General features: G+C 36.6%; 10 protein-coding genes across 10 annotated transcripts; 7 read left to right on the forward strand and 3 right to left on the reverse strand.

Annotated features, from left to right (window-relative positions):
* Positions 1 to 13: 13 nt before the first annotated feature.
* Positions 14 to 1,435, forward strand: FDP41_010762 (uncharacterized protein; the record flags this gene model as incomplete). The annotated part of the gene is made up of 1 exon (XM_044701095.1): positions 14 to 1,435. The coding sequence occupies one exon, from the start codon at positions 14 to 16 to the stop codon at positions 1,433 to 1,435; it is 1,422 nt and encodes a 473-aa protein (XP_044567496.1).
* A 116-nt stretch (positions 1,436 to 1,551) lies between these two features.
* On the reverse strand, positions 1,552 to 5,032 carry FDP41_010763 (uncharacterized protein; the record flags this gene model as incomplete). Its single annotated transcript, XM_044701096.1, has 2 exons — positions 1,552 to 3,283; positions 3,345 to 5,032. 2 exons carry the CDS (start codon positions 5,030 to 5,032, stop codon positions 1,552 to 1,554), a joined length of 3,420 nt encoding a protein of 1,139 aa, XP_044567497.1.
* An 815-nt stretch (positions 5,033 to 5,847) lies between these two features.
* Positions 5,848 to 7,230, forward strand: FDP41_010764 (uncharacterized protein; the record flags this gene model as incomplete). Its single annotated transcript, XM_044701097.1, has 1 exon — positions 5,848 to 7,230. One exon carries the CDS (start codon positions 5,848 to 5,850, stop codon positions 7,228 to 7,230), a length of 1,383 nt encoding a protein of 460 aa, XP_044567498.1.
* A 221-nt stretch (positions 7,231 to 7,451) lies between these two features.
* Positions 7,452 to 10,220, forward strand: FDP41_010765 (uncharacterized protein; the record flags this gene model as incomplete). The annotated part of the gene is made up of 1 exon (XM_044701098.1): positions 7,452 to 10,220. The coding sequence occupies one exon, from the start codon at positions 7,452 to 7,454 to the stop codon at positions 10,218 to 10,220; it is 2,769 nt and encodes a 922-aa protein (XP_044567499.1).
* Positions 10,221 to 10,263: 43 nt separating this feature from the next.
* On the reverse strand, positions 10,264 to 11,898 carry FDP41_010766 (uncharacterized protein; the record flags this gene model as incomplete). Its single annotated transcript, XM_044701099.1, has 1 exon — positions 10,264 to 11,898. One exon carries the CDS (start codon positions 11,896 to 11,898, stop codon positions 10,264 to 10,266), a length of 1,635 nt encoding a protein of 544 aa, XP_044567500.1.
* Positions 11,899 to 12,173: 275 nt separating this feature from the next.
* On the forward strand, positions 12,174 to 13,619 carry FDP41_010767 (uncharacterized protein; the record flags this gene model as incomplete). The annotated part of the gene is made up of 1 exon (XM_044701100.1): positions 12,174 to 13,619. The coding sequence occupies one exon, from the start codon at positions 12,174 to 12,176 to the stop codon at positions 13,617 to 13,619; it is 1,446 nt and encodes a 481-aa protein (XP_044567501.1).
* Positions 13,620 to 13,835: 216 nt separating this feature from the next.
* FDP41_010768 (uncharacterized protein) lies at positions 13,836 to 15,656 on the forward strand (the record flags this gene model as incomplete). The annotated part of the gene is made up of 2 exons (XM_044701101.1): positions 13,836 to 14,188; positions 14,429 to 15,656. 2 exons carry the CDS (start codon positions 13,836 to 13,838, stop codon positions 15,654 to 15,656), a joined length of 1,581 nt encoding a protein of 526 aa, XP_044567502.1.
* A 202-nt stretch (positions 15,657 to 15,858) lies between these two features.
* On the reverse strand, positions 15,859 to 16,810 carry FDP41_010769 (uncharacterized protein; the record flags this gene model as incomplete). The annotated part of the gene is made up of 2 exons (XM_044701102.1): positions 15,859 to 16,232; positions 16,408 to 16,810. The coding sequence occupies 2 exons, from the start codon at positions 16,808 to 16,810 to the stop codon at positions 15,859 to 15,861; spliced, it is 777 nt and encodes a 258-aa protein (XP_044567503.1).
* A 111-nt stretch (positions 16,811 to 16,921) lies between these two features.
* On the forward strand, positions 16,922 to 17,695 carry FDP41_010770 (uncharacterized protein; the record flags this gene model as incomplete). Its single annotated transcript, XM_044701104.1, has 3 exons — positions 16,922 to 17,119; positions 17,265 to 17,468; positions 17,519 to 17,695. 3 exons carry the CDS (start codon positions 16,922 to 16,924, stop codon positions 17,693 to 17,695), a joined length of 579 nt encoding a protein of 192 aa, XP_044567504.1.
* Positions 17,696 to 17,786: 91 nt separating this feature from the next.
* On the forward strand, positions 17,787 to 19,513 carry FDP41_010771 (uncharacterized protein; the record flags this gene model as incomplete). Its single annotated transcript, XM_044701105.1, has 2 exons — positions 17,787 to 18,090; positions 18,240 to 19,513. The coding sequence occupies 2 exons, from the start codon at positions 17,787 to 17,789 to the stop codon at positions 19,511 to 19,513; spliced, it is 1,578 nt and encodes a 525-aa protein (XP_044567505.1).
* Between the last annotated feature and the right edge of the window lie 126 nt (positions 19,514 to 19,639).

A 19,639-nucleotide genomic window follows, 5' to 3' on the forward strand; every position in this document is an offset into this window, starting at 1 on the left:
TTCACATAAAAAAATGATCTCCATCAAATGCTTTGACTCCTCCTTCGGAGACTCTTTCAACAACCCTTCTTCCTTTCCCGATCTCATGTTTGTTTTTACTTTCGACACTCAAACAGCAGGAATTTCTAAAAACAAAACTCTTTCATCATCATTTTCATCTTCACAACAACAACGCAAAGTCATTTACGCTCATCGTGTCATTCTCTTCAAACATCGATTTTTCAAAAATCTGTTCAATGTTCATGAAACTCTTTCATCACATCCGCAACAAGAAGATCAATTTTTTCACAACGAATTCCATTTTGAGAATTTGACAAATATGGATCAAAATTTGAATATCGATCCAAATTTGTTAAAAGTTCCCATTCAAGAACCTTTTCAATTATTTTCTTCATTGATTGAATATTTTTATACAGGAATCATCAAGTGTGAAGTGAATGATTTGAGTGAAATGATCATGATGGCGTATCGATTTAAAATTATTCCTTTGATTAGTTTGTTAAAAAAACAATTAATGGGAGAAATGGTCACGTTGACAACGTCGATAGGAGGATTGGATTCAAATTCATTGTCTTCTTTGATTTTTGATAAAAATTCCATTCTTCAATTACCTGAAGGAACAAAAATGACACTCGAAAATGCTCTTTCATTATTTAATGAAGTGGCAGGATCGTATGCAGTGTTAGAACATTCAGTATTTAAATCAGAGATGCATCTCGCAAAAAGAGTTATTTTAAAAAGTGTTTGTTTTGGATTATTATTTCAAGAATCACACACGCAACGATTATTGAAATTTTCAGTGAATGCTCTGCAAAGTTTATTGGAATTATTGACACAACATGTTCGTGTGATGAAAGAAATTCAAGAATTACTCGTGTCCATGAATGTCATGACAAGTTCTTCTCTCTTCACGACAAGGGAACTTGTCAAATTTATTTTGAAATGGTTATGTCACTTGAAACATGAGAGACTTTTTTCCATTTCACAATTGTATCCAACATTGAGAGCTTTTGAGGAAAGCATGGGAGCAGAAGCTTCTCCGAAAAATAGTGGTGGCACTCAAGTCGAGGAATTTATTAAATCGATTGAAATGATGCAAACGACTCGAGCGAATGGCAATCACAAGAAGAAATCCACCCCTTCGAATGTGACCGTGGTCAACAACAACACAAATGAAGAGGATGATTCAGAGAAACAACAACAATTACTTCGAAAAAGAGGAGTTTCTACTCTCTCGAAAATTGGCTCCTTCTCACTTCAACATAAGAATCATCAACGTCCAGCTGAGATGGCCACTGCACCACCACCACCCTCTAAGAAAGAATTGACAAGTCCTAGAGATGGGCATGGTAGCGGTGGTGGTATTGATTCAGAAAAGACACTAAAGAGAACGACCACATTTACTTCACCAAGACAACTGCAGCGAAAGGAATGATTGTTAACAAGAACAAAACAAGAACAAAGCAATGACTTAATAATTTAATGTAAGCTAGTCGACTGTGATGTAAATTGCCTAAACTTTATGTAAATTAAACTGTCAATATCAATACTTTAAGGTTTCAACTCAAAAATGTTCATCTTCTTTTCAGAAATAATTCTAAGAGTGTAGGAGCCACATTCAGCATCGGCACAATTGGTTGTGAAATATTCGTGTGGAATGGCCACAAAAGTTCCTGCTGGTAAGACCTTATCAATCACCACCTCTCGTTCTTCCATATATTCATTTTGGACGAGAATGGACTTTTTCTGGATCTTGTTGATTCTTGAACTATTTCTTCCAGCAAATGGTTTGTCATATTGAAGTAAATGAATAGCAATGCATGAATCAGTATTCTTCTTGTCATAGTCATATCTTGTATCTAATTGAGCTAAAGAAATGATCACTCGGTTATTTTCTGAAGGGTTTTCAATTAAGAATTGTGTCTCCTCAAGCAAATCAGCTGTCCAATCATTATCCGATCGAATATTAGAGTCAAAAAATCCTCTCGTAATGTATTGACTCCAAAGGGAAGGATTGAAGATTTCAACTCCTTCTATTAAATTCCATTGCACCGCAAAATATTCGAGCGACATGAAAAAGATTCCATCTTGAGTATTAAATTGATTTCCTACAAATTTTCTGAGCTCTGGAGTCCACAGAGAACTGCTATCAGACCAATCACCACGCCATTCCATAGCGTTTGCCCATGGATTTTTAAGCTTGATTAAGCGCACTCTTTTTCCATTGGTGAGATACGTTGGCAATTCAATCGCTTCAATAATGGAATAAGCATGAAAATTAATAATACCTGTGTAGTCGGAGGCAGATGTTTCGGAGCGAGCTCCCATCAATTTGATGGATTTGCATCGTGTGAGATCAGTATTTGGTCTAGGCAAGGAACACACCAAATTCCAAATCTCTTCCATATTTTGTGAACTCACTTTGCAAGTAAAAGGAATACCTCCAGTGAGATCCACAAGTGAGTCCTTCAAGTGACCTCCCATTAATGAATAATAATTTCCATACAGAGCAGCATAGGCCTTTTCTAACAAGGGAACCCATAATTCATTGGGATCTCTTGAACATGAAAATAGATAACTTCTCGAGAGAGCATCACAGGGTATTAAATCGTCAATAACAACTTCCTTAGATTCTCCTTCTTTGAAAAAACAAAAAGTATACTTTCCAATAGATGGGTTGCATTTGGACTCTACAATAATTTTCTTCATGAGATGGGGATAGTTAGCAACGATTGCAAAGCCACTCATGACCCAACAATTTCCAAGAGCTCCTTGCATGACATCATTATAATCATGTCCGTCAACAAAAAGAGCAGGTTTTGTCACACCAGTAATTTCATTAGGGCGTAACCACACAATTCCAGTGTCTAAATTCTTGATGTGTGCTGGTAATTCAAAGTCGGCTAAATTTCCTGTTCCAAGTAGAGACTTTTTCACAGGTGGGAAATTAGGATCCACAAACAATTTCTTTCCATTCGATGATGATTGGTGATGTTCTTCGCTTGGATCTTTTTCTTCACGTGAGCTGGAGTCCTTTCTTTTAAAGAGATTTTTCAAGGATTTGTCAGAGGTACCTTTCTTTTTCTTTTGTGCTTCTATATCTTGGTCGAACGAGTGTTCTTCACGAATGGAATGAGACGTGTTGGATATTTTACTCTCGGTGTGATTTCGAAGATGTTCCATATAATTAAGTGCGATGACATTGTCTGGATCTAGCTCGAGTATTGTTTCCAACACTTTCTTGACATCTTCATATTTTCTCAACTCCACACTAATCATGACACTATTGGTGGCACAAGTACAAGGTAATGATCATATCAAAACAATGAAAATCATGAACATACATTTCTAAATAAGCTTCAATATCGTTAGGGTTAATTTCAACTACTTTTCTCAAATCTTGCAAAGATAAATCAAACTTCTTTTTCTTCAAGTAATAAATTAAAGCTCTGTTAAAATATGCATCCGTAAATTCTGCATTAAGAGATATAGCCTTTGTAAAATCTGAAATCGATTGATCCGTCTTGTCCTGCAGTTTGTTATTTAGCACTCCTCTCTCAAAATAAATATTGGCCTTTTGGGTTTTTGAAATCCATTTTCCTTCAACTTCTGTTTCCATGAGTTGAATACTTTTATCATACAAGCATACTAACTCGTCTACGTTCTTATTCTGATTTGTTTTTTGGAGACATCTAGCCAAATCAAGGTATAATTTAAAGAATGACGGTTTTTGAGATATACATTCTTTCAGGTGTGGAATGGCCTTTAAGTAACTTTCTTCAATTTCTTGTTTTGGGCGAAAATGTTCCATGCTGTTGGCAACTAGAATAAAAATTTGAGAAGCGTTAAATCGATAAGGGTAGGTGTTGGTTGGGTTCAATTTGATCACCAAGTCATAGTCGTCACATGCCATTTTCTTGTATTTGACAATTTTGGAGGCAAGTTTTTCATCTTTGCTGCTTTTGCATTCAAAGATGTGATCGGTTATGTACTTTTGTAAAATTCTGGCTCTTTGATACAGAGTTTGAACATAATTCTCGAAATTTTGATTCTTTTCGAAACTATTTTCTGTCAATGAATTGAAACATGAGATGGCTTTTGTAAAGTCGTCAATAGCTTCATCATAATGTCTCTCTGATGCATGTGCGTATCCTCTATTGTGATACGCAATGAGTAATTGTGATTGCTTTTTGTCGTGTGTTGATGATGAACTCTCTTTTTCGGTCATACTAATCAATGTTGTGAAATCTGATATGGCCAAATCATATGAAGCAATGTCATTGTAGCATAACCCTCTATTGAGAAAATATTGTGGAAATTGCTCCAAAGTTGCTTTGCAATTATTCACGTTTGCAACAATATCTAAATGTTGTTTTAAATCCTTAGCCATTGAAATAGCTTCACTAAAACATGTAATTGCCGTCTCCAACGTGCTTGAGAGATCACTATTATCTGAGTTCGACACCACTCTTGAAGGTGACCGTTCTTTCATTTGTTGTAGACATCTTCCTTGAAGAAAATACGCCTTCATGCTTGACAAGAACAAATTCAGTGCTTCCCAATCTTTGTAAAGCAAATATTCATATCCATTCTCTGCAAAGTATAACCTTTTGTAAAGTTTATAATGTTGAGAAACATTATTCAAGTCATGGATGGCTTTCTGAAATTTCATCTCTCGAGCCGATTCCGAAAGAGAGGATGATGATGAAAGCGTTGAATTATAAAAGCACAATCCTCTTGTAATTAAAACTTTTGCAGCTAATTCGAGAGAAGACTTATCCGTCAAGGCAGCCACCTGTTTCCAATTCGATGATGAGGCTTGAATGAACACATCATGATCCAATTCGTCCAATACGATCCGTTCCGTTTGAAATTGATTCAAACATTGACTGAGAATATCAATGGCTTCATCATAGTGCTTTTTCTGAAATAATTCAGTTCCGTTTTGAAAGTGTGTTCGTGCGAGTGTGGAGGCTTTATCCAACACTCGAATATAATATTCATCGTCGTTAGAGATGATGGCAGAGGACATTAGGTTGGTGATGATGATGATTTGATGATGATAGTATTATTTACAGACGTTACTATTTGATGAGACCACTACTATTTGACACTCGCGCGAGAGGAAGAATCAAAACAGATTATATGAAAAATCTCGTTCTCCAATAATAATAATAATGAAAATCACACTCAAACGATATAACAAACGAGATGATGCTCCAAACTTTGAGGCAACCACACAATTGGATGATGATCAATCTCTCTCTTTCGGAGAATGATGATCTCTTTTTTTGATCGTGAAAAGTTCATGGATTTGAGTTTTTCATCGAATGTCGTGAACAATATTGATCGACAACAACCACATTGAGATTCAAAAAACAATGGTTCTTCTTCTTTTTATTGGACCAATAGGGTATGAAATCTTCCTTCATTGCATTCAAGAAAAAATCGTCTTTCTCTGCGATCCGAAGAACTGCACTTCCTTAATTGCTTCCAAAAGAAGAATTTTTTCTTCCGATTCATTTCCAAGAGAAGTGAACACACGATCCCACCAACGACTACAAAAAAACACAATACACACCTCTCGCCTCAAAACTCTCAATTTCCGACTCGCTCCGGAGGAGGACCTCAAAAGAGAGAACTTTGCGCACAAAAAGCGAGAGAAAAGACTTGCTTGGAAGTTTTAGATTATTGCTGCAGAGAGCCTCTCACACGATTAATACAACACACACCTGTCTGATGTTTCATGAAGCATATTGAGAAGAAACAAATACAATAACAACATAATCACTTACACCCACTTATCCCGTGCTAAGACGATCATTACAACTGGATTTCATGAGGAGGATGATGATTCCTAACATCGGAAGAAGAAAAAAGGCTTTGGTATTGCCTTATTTGGGATGTCAACGAAAGCTTTTAGTGTATATATGTACATTATTTGTAACATTGATACTGGTGGGATTGAGTAGGAATGGCTCATCGTTCCTTGTAAGAACGGCCGGAATTGAACCCACTTGCGAGAATGTTGAGGTCTTCTTCGTTGAGGAAGTGACAAAACTTGTATGCAGCGATTGGGCATTTCAATTCAGCGGCACTCAACTGAATGGTTCCTTCACCTACCAACAAGCTTCATCGAGAAAAGTACTTCTTTCTCCAGACCTTGTCGGTGTTGCAATGAACTATAGATTCACAACGTGTGGAAGCTATAATGTTGCGAGTTATGTGGTGCGATTGAATGGACAAAATATCATGAATCTTACTCGTCTGAAACCTCAAACCTATTGCAAACTTCAAGATGGATGCAATTTAGGAGTAATGAAGGCAACCACTAGTGACATCTCTTCTACATCATACATGCTTCTCAAAACCTATAACAACATCATGACCTTACAAAGACCAACGACAGAAAAGCTAGCCATTGAATCCATGTCGCTCTATATTTGTTACCTGAGTAGCAGTGTTTCTGTTATTGATCTCAAATTGCTGCCGCTGAAAACAATTTATATGTCAGTTGGATCCAATAAGACATCCACCTCCAACTACACAACCTTGTCTGTCACCAACTATGGACCAGACATAGCTACAGACATTGTTCTAGATGTTCGGCTGTCACAACCATTTTTATTAAGCTCTTTTAACTTGACCTTTATGAATTTTAGAAAACTCATTGGAACAAACAATTTAACTCTGTTGACCTCCGTCAGTAGCGTCTTGCAATCCATGAATAATGCGTCTGCCCAATATTTAATTAAGAATCTAAACATTGCCCAGAATGTAATTGTTTCTTTTGATTGCACCCTATGGTTCAACGCTTCTAAATTGAGCAACAATGTGTCATCAACCATGAACATAACTCTTTCGGGATTCACTAATTATTTCGAGAAAGAGACAAGCAACAACTTGCAGCAAACCATACTGTTTATCAACAAGACAACTGATGTATTATCTAATACGAAGAACAACAGCTCTACTCCTCCCTCCCATCCAACCTCTCAAAATTCTACATTGTTTTTATATTCAAATTTTTCTTCGATTCAAAACGTTTCCCTTAACAGCGGGGACAAAATATCAGTAATCCATGTCCCCAATTCCAATGCACCATGCTTCATATATGCAAACTTTAAATTTCAACTTGCGTTCAATGGTAGTATAGGAATTAGCTCCTCTATTAGAGGTCAGTCCACCCTTAACGTTTCAACAAGTGGTATGTTTTACTTTTACTCATAAATTAATCTAACAATCATTCAATAGATTTTTTTGGCAATTCTCTTCGAGTAATAATTCCTCCCAACTTTTTAAACTGTTTTAACACCTCAGCAAAGACCGAAGTGTTAATTCAATTTTTCTCCAGTACTCTTTCTAAGTCAATAACGAATGTTACAATGTTTAAAAAGGGTACGTTTTTTGTTTTGTTATGAGCTAAAGTTACAATACATTGTAAACCAGAAATGTCAACGTTGAGTAACCTTGATTCTCCATTTAGGGTTAACAGCTCAACCGCTGGAGAGGTGTCCGTGTTCTTCATTCCAAACCTTGGTCGAGAGTATACTCCTCAAGACATCTCTATTAATACTCTTAACAGTTATGCTACTCGTATTTCACCATTCTCTTTGTTTCTCTTTTACAAGAGCTCCACACCCTATATCATAAAGGAAAACACAGCACTTCGTCAAACTGCCCAAACCCCCTCCCAATTTTTGGCCTCTTCGATTTTTGTGGAATCAGAAAGCACACTGATCGTTGTAGGCAATCAAGCAGTCATAGAACGGGCGACTTTTGCAATTAAAGTGCCACAAATGTACTTAAACCCACCAACCATAGCAAGTGACACGGCAACCATTTCTCAAGTGTTCAAGCAATCTCCTTCCGGAATATATCCTGTCGCTGTTGCTTTCAATCTACCTCAAACGACCACTACAACAATGACAATCTCTTTTTTAGTGCAAAAACTTGCTGCAGTTCAACAAAAGAATGGAGTGATAAGTAAGGCACCACCTGTCATATCAATAGTGGGAATTCAAGATGTTTCTACGAGAACACTAACTATTCCATCGTTTAACACAACATACACTTGTTTACCAAACTCAAATACCGATTCTCTTTACATTACGAGTTATTTACCTCTCTCTGGAATGAACGGTAAATGGAGATTTCAGCTTGTTCTTGATCCTTCTTACACCTCAACAGAAACAGTGGTTTCAATCAATGCCCAAACAAGGTCAGAGTTCTATGTTCCTTCCTCGAACCAAATAGGAGACATTCAAATGGGCTACACAACGGCACTTGTCTCAGATTTTGAGTTCAAGATGTCATTACCGGGTTATCAAGATAAGATGATTTACACCTTTACCTTCAATAGCAATGATCTCTATTTCAAAAACCGATTCTACGAAATTTATTTCGCAATAGGTTTTAAGCCAACGTTGCAATATTATCATTTAAAAACACCAAGATTGAAGATTGGAGGAGTTAATCAAGCATTTAGCTTCAATTTGAAGTATGTCAGCCAACAATTTATTATTTCCAACCTTGACTCGTCGACCGTTTACACAACTAACAGCTATACGAGTCTAGTTGACAAAAGCATGTATATTCTAATACATCCAATAATTTCTTCCAGTACAGACGCAAATATTGATTGCACCTTACAAAGTAACACTGCTTTTGCTTTGTTCAAGGTAGAGGCAAGTAAAAAGGAGGAAGAAAGGACGCTGATTTTATTTCCCGACTCGACTCTCAGAATTACCCCTAAAGCAACGATTCGTGTCATCACAGATTCAGTTAACAAAGCCAGCAACTATGGGAAAACATGCTTAATTGAGTTTGTCACAAACGACCTTAATGCATTCTCAGAATCTCAAGTACCAGTACTGTCAGAACGAAATATTTTTTCTCAGGATGTGACAAAATATCCAATGAAGAGATTAGAATTAGTGAGCTTGGGACAATCAACCAAAACCCTCCTCAAGTTTTATTACGAAATTCACATCTCAAAATCGACACCTTCCTTCTCATACACAATACAGATTCCTGACGGCTCCTTTTCAGAGCTCACAATTCAAGGTTCTGTGGAAGTTTATACGTCGCTACCTAAACTTTTACTGGATGACTTTTATCTTGGAACTTATATAAGTACTGGATGTATAGTTGCATCCATTCTCTTTTATATCCTTGTGGCTTTACTTGTATTCGGTGTTCAAACATGCAGAGGTATTTTAATTGATTTGAGCGACAATCATAGATGGGCTGGATGTATTCCTGCCAAAATCGTCGCATTGCCTATTTTGTTCACGTTGTGTTGCTGTTCTCCTTTCTTTGTTTGTTGTTCAAATAGAACAAACAAGAGAAAGTCTGCACTTTGTTGTGCTTCATTGTGTTGGTTTTTACTTGGATTTGTGACATTGTGTGGTTTTGGAATTGTGTTTGGCATGTTAATCAGTGATGTCAACGAATTAAGTTTGGTGTCAACTGGAGCAAAGACTTCTCCCCATTTCGCCATTACCTCAACAGTGATGTCATGTTGTGAAACTCAAGGTACACCTTATAGTTTCCCTTGGGAGAGCTCAAGTCCGCCTTTTCGAAGGGTAGGAGATATCTTGCAATGCATCAACTCAGATTCTTTGGCTGGTGTGTATCGATACACTGAAAATGATATGAGTCCAACTACTCCTGTTTCTTATTATTCCATTACGGGAGGTCAAACTGCAGTAGCTTTTTCGAGAATGTATTGCAAGGGATCAAAAGTTTCTTACCTTCCCAAATACTTGGACATGTCACGAGTGTTTGGTATTGTCACACCTTTTGGATTTATTTTCTTGTTAATGGCCTTCATTCACTGGTGCTACCTGTTGTTGGGATCGTGCATGACACCAACATCCAAAGAGAGCACTCTGGCCAAGCATAACACAACAATGAATGCTCACACAAAAGACGTAATCATCAACCCTTTCCTAGTTCAAGACATGATTGCACAATCAGTATTCGATGGAACCATTAAGGATATTGAGCTGCCTGACACGAAAATAACAGCCTCGAAAGGAGCTCCACCTCCACCATTCGTCGATGTACCACCTCCACCATATTCTCATGCTTTGCAAAACGATGTTTATGCCTTTGATAGAGCGATTAGTGTTTACAATTTAGACGATGTTCAACAACAACCAGTTCAATTGACAACTTTCATTTCTCAAAATGTGTCTGGTAATATGACTTGCTAATTTGCTTGATATCAGAACTGACAGCTGAAAAAGCACTAATAATTTATTTGATCCAATTCACAAAGTCGTCACCTCTGAATCTATGGGCCAACGAAGAAATGACCATTTTCTTTTCGTTGCTCTCCGTGCTTTCTAGATCGTATAAAGTACACAGATTATATACAAGGGTTTCTTCCAAGGTTTTAGAAGGATCTTGTCGAATGAAATCTTCAAGTGTTTCAATAGCTTTGGTGAGTTCGCACATGTACAATTCACAAATGGCCTTGTTGTTGGCTGCATTAACACAGAAAGGATCTAATTCTTTCAAAATAAAATCAAAATCTTTACAAGCATCTGCGTAGTATCCCAATGCAAATTTCATATATCCACTGTTGGATCGAACAATGATTGATCGTTCTGGATTGTTTACTCTTTTCTCGACATTTAAAAAGTGCTCTTTTGCTGGCTTTAAAACTCCCTGTTGCAAATAAAGACATCCAACTAATGATTCCAATCTTTGATATGATTCAAAATCTGTTTTTTCCATTGGAGCATAATACTTTAACATCTTTTCCAAAATTTGGAGAGCAAGATAATATTCTTTTCTTGCGATGTGACAGGTCACAATAAAGAATACCACTCGTTGTTCTCTAATTCTCCATTCTTCTTGTGATCCTTCAAATGGTGTATATGAAATAGTCATTTTAGAATGCATTTTAGCTCTCTTACTGTACAAAATTCCACCAGTGTGCTGCCCATTCTCATCTTTGATTTGATCTGAACAAACTTTGAGAAGTGCATACAATCGCTCCATAGCAATAGCTGATGCGTCAGTCACTGTTGGTAGCGGAGGTAAATTTGGATTCGATTGTTGTTGTTGAATCACTTGTTGTTGCTGTTGTTGTTGACTTGCAGGATTATCAATATATTGGATCAGAGGAATAATTGCCTTGATGATGAGGATACTGAATGGCATCATATTTCCAGATTTACTGTTGGCACCACTTGTATTATAAATATTTGGATACTTTTCATAAAAGTAACTCGAGTTATTTTCCAAATCTCCCATCATGTCCACACATTGTTGTGCATATTCAGCAATATTCAATCGAAGCAAGCTCACTAATTGGCATAATCTCCACTGTAACAACTCGTGTGGTCTTCCAGGTAATTGTAATTGTTTCTCACAAAGTTTAAGCATTTCTTTCCATGACTCACTTTTGCCCAATTCCACACATCCCTCCAAAGATGGTGCTTTAATATCTTGTATTCGTTTCATTAAACGCGGAGGAAACTCTCTATTCTTCAAAAAGTTTTTCACCGCTTCCTGTTGTGATAATGATATTGCTCCAGCTCCATACATGGTACTTGAACGTACACTCGTAGGTGGTGTAGTTGGATGATGATCAGAAGTATTTACCGGTAAAGCTGGGCTGCTATGACTACTACCAAAGGCTGAACCACTCGTATTCGGAGAAGATAATAAATTAGAGGATGAATGAGAAGAATGAAGATTTGATCCCGAGGGTAATGAGGCTTGAAAACCAGCAACATGTTGTTGTTGGCCAAGACTAGTTGCCTGTGAGATGCTTCTATGCATGGGACTGTTATAATTCATCATGGATGGATTTGTGCTTGGAGAGTTTGGATTTTCAAGCGGATGAGAAATATTACTGTTCGGGAGGTAATGATGATTCATGATGATCGTGAGAGGCTGTTAAGAAAGATTGAATATTTTTTTTACAATAATATTTATTTGATATTTTAATTCTTTCTTCCTTCTTCATAAGAATTATTGAAAAAGAGACGGTAAAGAACCCTGAGTGTTAAGAACACTTGTCAAATGTTGGAACAAGGTCATTAGAACAACAATTCATAATTCTTTCCTTTGATTAAAAAAAAATTAACATCGGATTAAAACATTTAAACCGTCAAACGTCAAATTAATTATAATCAAAAGAAAAAAAATTCAAAATGTCCAAGAGAGCTGGGTCCAAACTCCATCACCACCTCCACCTCTCGTTTTCCCCTTCTCCCAATCAACCATCTGTATCATCATCGCCTCTACAACAACGACATTTTCATCATCTATTCCTTTTTTGTATTTCCATTATTCTTTTTTCATTGTTGCCAAAACCAATCGCAGTGGCAGATGACTCTTCATTTCACATGTTGAACGTTTTTGCAATGTCAGACTCTATGATGCCCATTCCTGAAAAGATGACTGCCATTTCTAAATCAAATTCCATCATGAATTCTCCACTAAATTTAGTGCGTGGTGTCATTATTTCTAATTATTCCGTCATGGATGATTTAGATTTTGCATTTCATCTTCCAATTTGTCCTTCTGCTCTTTATTTGAATCCAAATATTGGTAGATATGATGTTTTGGTTCAAGCTCCTTCGACCTTTTCCTTATATATTGTCATTGCAGTCATGTCTTTGTTGTTTGCGAGTATTGTCTTTTCATCTTATAATTCAGTGTTTTTACCACATTTGAAAAAAAGAATTCGAACGAGTGCCATCTCGAATACATTGTGGATTGTTTACTTTTTATTGGTTTCATTGAGAGCAGTGTTAAATGCAGTACATTTTGGAAAACCAACCGAATTGAAAAGAGATTCTCGATTTTTATATGCCATGACTATTTGTGGAATGATGATGCATTCATTGTCAGCATTGTTTTTAACATTGTCACTGAATTATCAAAGAAAATATCGATCCGGATTTTCACTCTCAAAGGACAAGTCCTACAGAGCTATTCTTCATTCACAAATTGCAGAAGAAAGAGAAGAAGAACGAATGAGATCCACCTTTCAAAGAAACACCTCATGGATTCGAACATATGGAGCAAGAATCTTTTGGACCATTTTTTCATTTGAAGCGTTTGCCACTTTATGTTTTGTGTTTTCAATCATTGCCATTTTATTGAGAGCTCTCCATTCGAATAATCTTCAAAATGTGGAAATTTACAAATGGCTTCAATTTTCAGCATTATTGTTTCAACGAGTGCCAATTGCCATTATTTCCACATTAATTATTTTTAGTGGACTTTTCGCAAAACTCTTTTCCAAAAAGAGTAGAATGAATCCTCACTATTCCACATCATCTGAATTCACATCAGGAAGCAACACGAATGGAGGTCCAACTATTTTAACACGTCTCTTAATCTTATTAGCACTTTTATTGAACATTCCCAATGACATTCCTCTCTCTTATTGGAATTATTTCATTTATGGAACTAGTTTGGAGAATTTTCCAAAATGTCTCTTTCACTTTGCAAGTATTTTTGATTGCATCTTGTTGCTATTCTTTTTCTCGTTGGTGTTGTGGCTTTTTGTAATGATTATTGAATTTAGAAGATATCGAAAGGAAACTGTAGAAGCTGCTTTATCGGATACTGTAGAGAATTTTGAATGAACGTAGTAGTGTAGTTCTAATTGAAATGAGGAAATGATGAATTGGTTCAATTTCACACAAGTTCACCAAGTTGTTGACAAAAACAATATTATTCCATTTATAAACACCTTCCAGAATACTATTTGAATTCGAAATATTTCCCTAACGCAACTTCAAAACTCCTTTTTGTAAAAGGCCCATCAAATTTGACAGTTGGCATTTCCCACCACCAAAAAAATGCCATCTCTCTTTTCTCGTTTCAGATCCACCCATCTCTCAACCGATGATCATGGAAGCAACCATTGTTCCAACACTGAACAATCCAATAACAACAACAATAACAACCCTACTTTCATACAAACAAAATCTCCATCATCATCAATGAATGAAACAAATTCTTCCTCCACCACAGTTGTTGCCAATTCTTCTTCCCCATCGACTCCCTCTCCCACTTCCTTGTATAACAATTTTGAAAAGAAGTATGATCTAGAATCGAATTTGGCTCATCTTGGACAAATTTTCAATACCGAACTTTGTCATACGGATATTTCGGAGCAGAAATTTGAAAGAGATTTAATGAGAATGTTAAAGTAAGTGTTGGAAGTTGTTGTTGTTTTCTTCTTTGGATACGAAATGATCGAATTCATTTCTGTGTGTGAATTGTTGTTGTCATGAATTCCAATCCATCCATCCATCAATTATATTGAAACCATCTTATTGACTTATTGATATTATTGAAATGATTGAATCCAAATGTCTGATATGATCAATTATTATTATATTATTATTATTATTCGTTGGCTGTATTATTATTTTACTTGTGAATATAGAGTCATCTCTTTAGTGTGTGTCAAGAAACCTCTTTCGGAAACTTGTTCAGTCACCTCTAGGACCATATTATCCGATGAATCTGTGGAACAATTAGTGTTCATTCCTTCCTCTTCGACTTGTCATGGTGATGTGAAAAGACTGCTGACTAATGATCTTTTCACAACTCCACGAATTTTTGAAATGATTCCATGGAGGAGATCCTCTCAGGAACAACAGAATAATGGAATCTCCATGTTTATGGAATTATTGAATGGATTGGGAAAGTTATTTAATGATTCATGTTTTCATCAACAACATTCCAATAATAGTGATACTACTCCCAACCATGATCATTCACACAATCATGTCTTGTATTATGAATCACTTACTGAAAATGATTATTTTGAAGCATTGAATCACGTGCCATCCACTCTCGATGAATCGGATATGAAAAAAGTGTTAACAAAATTATACTCGCCAAATCATCCAGAAATTCTTCGATATCTTTGTGGAATTGCACAACTGGTAGTTGTCTCAACACTAGGTAAAATTGCAGCTGCGATTTTACAATCTAAAGTTCCTTTACAACCAAAGGACGTTCGAGGATCTTGGAGTGTTGAATTTAGAAGATATGAAGAAGGTGCAGATCCTGATGGATGTTCGTTTGGAATTCTTCATCAGAGAACGGATTGTATCATGAAGAAGGAAAGTCCTTCAATTTTGAAACCAGTTTATAATTTCCAATGGCAAATTGAAATCAAATTTAAAACCATTGCCATTAACTCGGTAGATGTTGTGACTGTTCGATTGTTAAATATTGATTGGATTTTAGATCCCACTTTGAAAATTAGTGACACTGAAAAAGAAGAATTAATTTCCATCTGCAAAAAATTCTTCTCATTCGATCGAGCCAACAACAAATTGCATGAATTTGACAAGACCTGTCTAGTACCTTCTGGAAGAGTTCTCATTGAATGCTCTCACAAATGTGACGGTTCCACACTTCCTTGTAACATTGATTCAAATATGGAAACAGCAACCACTCCAAGAGGAAGTGACAAAAATCCACCCATTGTAACGACTACAAACGATTCTTCAAAGATATCTGTGCCAAAACACAAAACCAAGTCCAATGAAATGGGATGGTTAAAGAAATTATTAATGAGCTCTTCCACATCCTCTGAGGAAATATTTGAAACTCTTTCAAGCTACAAACAGGAACCTTCTCCAAATACACCAAGAAGGTGATTGAATGATGATTAAGTTAGAATACGACATTTAGATGAATGTAAATAAATATATAAATATATTCAAAGATTTAAAAGTTCCTCAATTTCAACTCATCCAACACATTTCATGTCAATGAATGTCATTTTGCATATCTGGAATATGAATGAATCATTATTTTGTGACAAACAGTTCAACCTGTTGATCATTGGAGGGACTTTGATTATTGTTTCAAATTCTTTAAACCAGGTTCCTCATGATTCAATGGTCGTAATTTGCTTCTCAGATACAACGCTGTCTGTTTCAATACTTGTGGCACTCCAAATATGGAAGCATTGATCACACTAAATGGAATCCATCCATTTGGCTTGGCATGATTCACATAGACCATTTTCAAATCACCATTTTCCAGTTGTTGCAACCGAAGTGTAGAGACCACATTGACTCCTCGAACAGCTCCTTTTACTGTTGAAACATTGGATGGCAATTGATATCCAATCGATTCAGGAACACTCGTGGAGGTGTAAATGAATTCATTGCTCTTGGGAAGTGTTTCAATGTGATAAATGTTGACAAAGTCTCTCGAGGAGATCATGGCTAGAGAGATGCCATTGTCCATAATTTGATGCATGTCAATGGTTGCGAATATTCGATGTTTTCCATTTCATTTGTTGTTTTTAATTTTCATACATTTAAACCCAACATCACACATGTGGTGAATATACAATCAAACAAACAACTAAACAAAGAAACAAACTCTCATACAACTCACCTAATGATGGACTCGCAAAGTATTCCACAAACCATTCTCCATCTTGATCCTTCCACCTTTCCACAATTTCACTTCGCATCACATGAGCATCAAATTGTTTCCGAATGGTCATATCATTCGATAGGAAGGTGTTGAGAAATTCCTCTGCTTTCATCTTTTCACAAATTCCCTCTCCTCTCACAATGGAAATATCATTCGGAATGTCCTTGTAAAAGATGGCCAGATCATTCTTGGAATGGTGATAGAATTTGAAAGAACCATCCTGAAGCGCTTGTGGAGAGGAGAGTTGGAGTCCTATGACATGAGCTTGTTGCCAGTGTTGTTTAAGAGCAGCAGAACGAAGAGCAGAACATATTTGAGAGCTGAGAGTGTGGGCGGTGGATGAAGAGGAGGATTCGGACATATGCGTTTGTTTTTTGATATCTCTTGTTGGAAATTATTGTCACTCAAGATCTCTGTTCCATCCCACGCCGAGAAAACAAACACCTTTCAAGCTTGTCATAGAAAACAAAAAATGCTTTCCGAGAGTTTGGAACGACTGACTCTTCGTGGAGATGAAAAGGCTCTTCGATCTGCTCTAAAACAACAACAAAGGTCTTCTTCTTCTTCGTCGTTGTATTTTCCTCTCAAACTTGCTGCGGAACATGGATTGTTGAATATTGTAAAATTATTTGTAGAGGAAGGAAAATGTAACATGAATCAGCAAGACTCGGTTTGTATTGGTTCGATATTGGAAGTTGAAAATGTTTGAATGAATTTAAATGAATTTAAATGAATTTGAATGATTCCGATGAAACCATATGGCCATCCATTCATCCTATGAAATCATGATTCACAACAACAATAACACCAATCAGGATCACATGACACCGCTCGCAATGGCGTGTTGGAGAAATCAACTTCATGTTGTGAAATATTTGTGCTCCTTCCCAAACATTGAGTTGAATATTAAATTTACAAGAGCTGAAAATACTTGCCTACATATTGCAGCCATGTATGGTTATTTCGATGTTGTTCATTGTTTGTTGAAGCATGGAGCTGAAAAATCTCTCAAAAATTATGTAAGTATCTTTTATTGGTAATTGTTGTTGCTATCTTGAGTTATGTAAAGTATTGGAGAACAGCAGAAGAAGAAGCATTGGCAAGAGGATACTCAGAATTGGCATCCTTTATTTCGAGATATGAAATTGGAACAGCTATTAAATTACAATTAAAAAGACAAGTATTGGAGCAAGACTCGTTCAGTGAATATCACCTCTCGGATGTACATGTCAATACCCTATCGTAATGTCAAACTGTCATCACGCAGTGTGACAAGATCCAATAAAACGTTGGGAATTCTGCGTTGTAAAATCCTTTCATCCCTCACACACAAAAAAATGTCCAAACAAGAACAACAACAACAACACGCAGAAGATGATGAAGAATGGGCCGATATTGAAGACGAGGAAGAAGTACACGAACAACAACAAAGTGGCCGTGGTAGGGGCCTCTCTAAAGAGGATTACCAAGAATACGATGAAGATTACGATGAAGAAAAATTCGAGGCTGAATATCAACAATATTTGAAGAGTTTGAAGAAATCGGAAAAGGCATCTTCCGAAAAACAGTCTTCCAATCAAGAAGAAGCAAAACAGAGTAAGGATAATCAGTCCTCCTCCTCAACCTCAGCATCATCATCAGGTGAGTATATACATCATCATCCTCCTTGTTGATCAACAAACAAAACTCTCATGTTTTCTTGATGGTGGAAAATTTTGTTCGTGATCATCATGATGTACATTCCGTACAACTAACTGCCTTCTCTCAACGAATTCTGATCATGAGAGCAGCCACAGCAATAGGAGGTAGTGCTGGAGAATCCAAACAAGGTACCACCAAACCAACGCACCACCTCCATAGAAGACAAATACAAAAACCAAGAAGATCAGAGTCGAGCCCACAACAAGACAATGATGTCAATCAAGAGAAGGCAAAGACTGAGCCATCTACTTCCTCTGCATCATCAGCAACAACTGCAGCAAGCACCTCTACCTTGAATCCAAATGTAAAATCCTTCCAACCAAGAAAACAAAATGAGCAAGTCCAGACCCATGAGAGACAACAGCAGAGACCTTCTTTCAAACAACACAAACCTCAAACTGAAGCAAAGAAGCATCGTTCGGAGAGTGATACCATTGATTTTATTAAGACTTTGATGAGCAAGCTTACTTCTGGATTTGACAAACTGACAAGTCAGGTCAGTCACACACCACAAAGCTATGAAAGAACACGTCATCATATTTTCAAAAAGTTTTCCTTCTACAAGCAATCACCAACAATGCAACAAGCTTGGGTTGACATTTTGTATGAACAAGCTGTTGAAAGAGGAATTTATAACACGATTGGTAACCTATTGAAAGAGCAACTTGAAGAAAACGTGTCTCAACTGGAAGATGTTGTTATTGCAGATATCAAAAAGAAGCTCTTAACTACTTGTCAAAAAGGCTTTATGGAACAATTTAACGCCACAGACAGTTCAAAGGCTCTCGAAGAAGAATATCAATACTATAGAAGAAGATGTAACAATATTTTATTTATCGCAAAGCTTGTATCATGCTTGGTTGTAGACACGTCTATTGGATTTAAAATAATGGAAAAGTTGTTAGGCACTCCCAATGAGCTGAACATCAGACTCCTCACTCTGTTCTTACCTGTAGCAGGTACAATTCTTGCAAGAATGAAGCACAAAAAACAATTGGACGAATGTTTTGAAAAAATTAGGGATATCATTGACAAGGAAGAAAAACTTCCCAAAATTCTTAAATTTGAGCTACTTTCTTTGATTGAGCTCAGAGAGAAGCATGAGTTTAATAACATTGACAAGGGTCTGATGAATTTGCAACGAGAGCTCGGACACCTTAAAGAACTTGAAGAGAAAGATCACAAAATTAATGAGCTTGAGAGTTTGCTAACAGAGTGGGATACCTGGTATGAGGAAGAGTATGGTTCGAATTGGAAACAACAGTTAGATAACAATGGTAAGCAACAATCCAAGGATCGTCAACCACACTCTAACAAACAACAACAGCCAGCTCAACAACACTCTCCCAACAAGCAGAACTAAAATCCTTTTATTTATTGTTACTAGTTAACATCTTTTTACACAATCGGTTAATCACCGTTTACACAATCGGTGATTTCATTAATGATGCTTTGTTGTGAACAAGTTTCAGTCGCCACCACAGGATAG

The sequence above is a fragment of the Naegleria fowleri genome, assembly GCF_008403515.1.
Source record: "Naegleria fowleri strain ATCC 30894 chromosome Unknown tig7, whole genome shotgun sequence".
NCBI lineage: Eukaryota > Heterolobosea > Eutetramitea > Acrasida > Naegleriidae > Naegleria > Naegleria fowleri.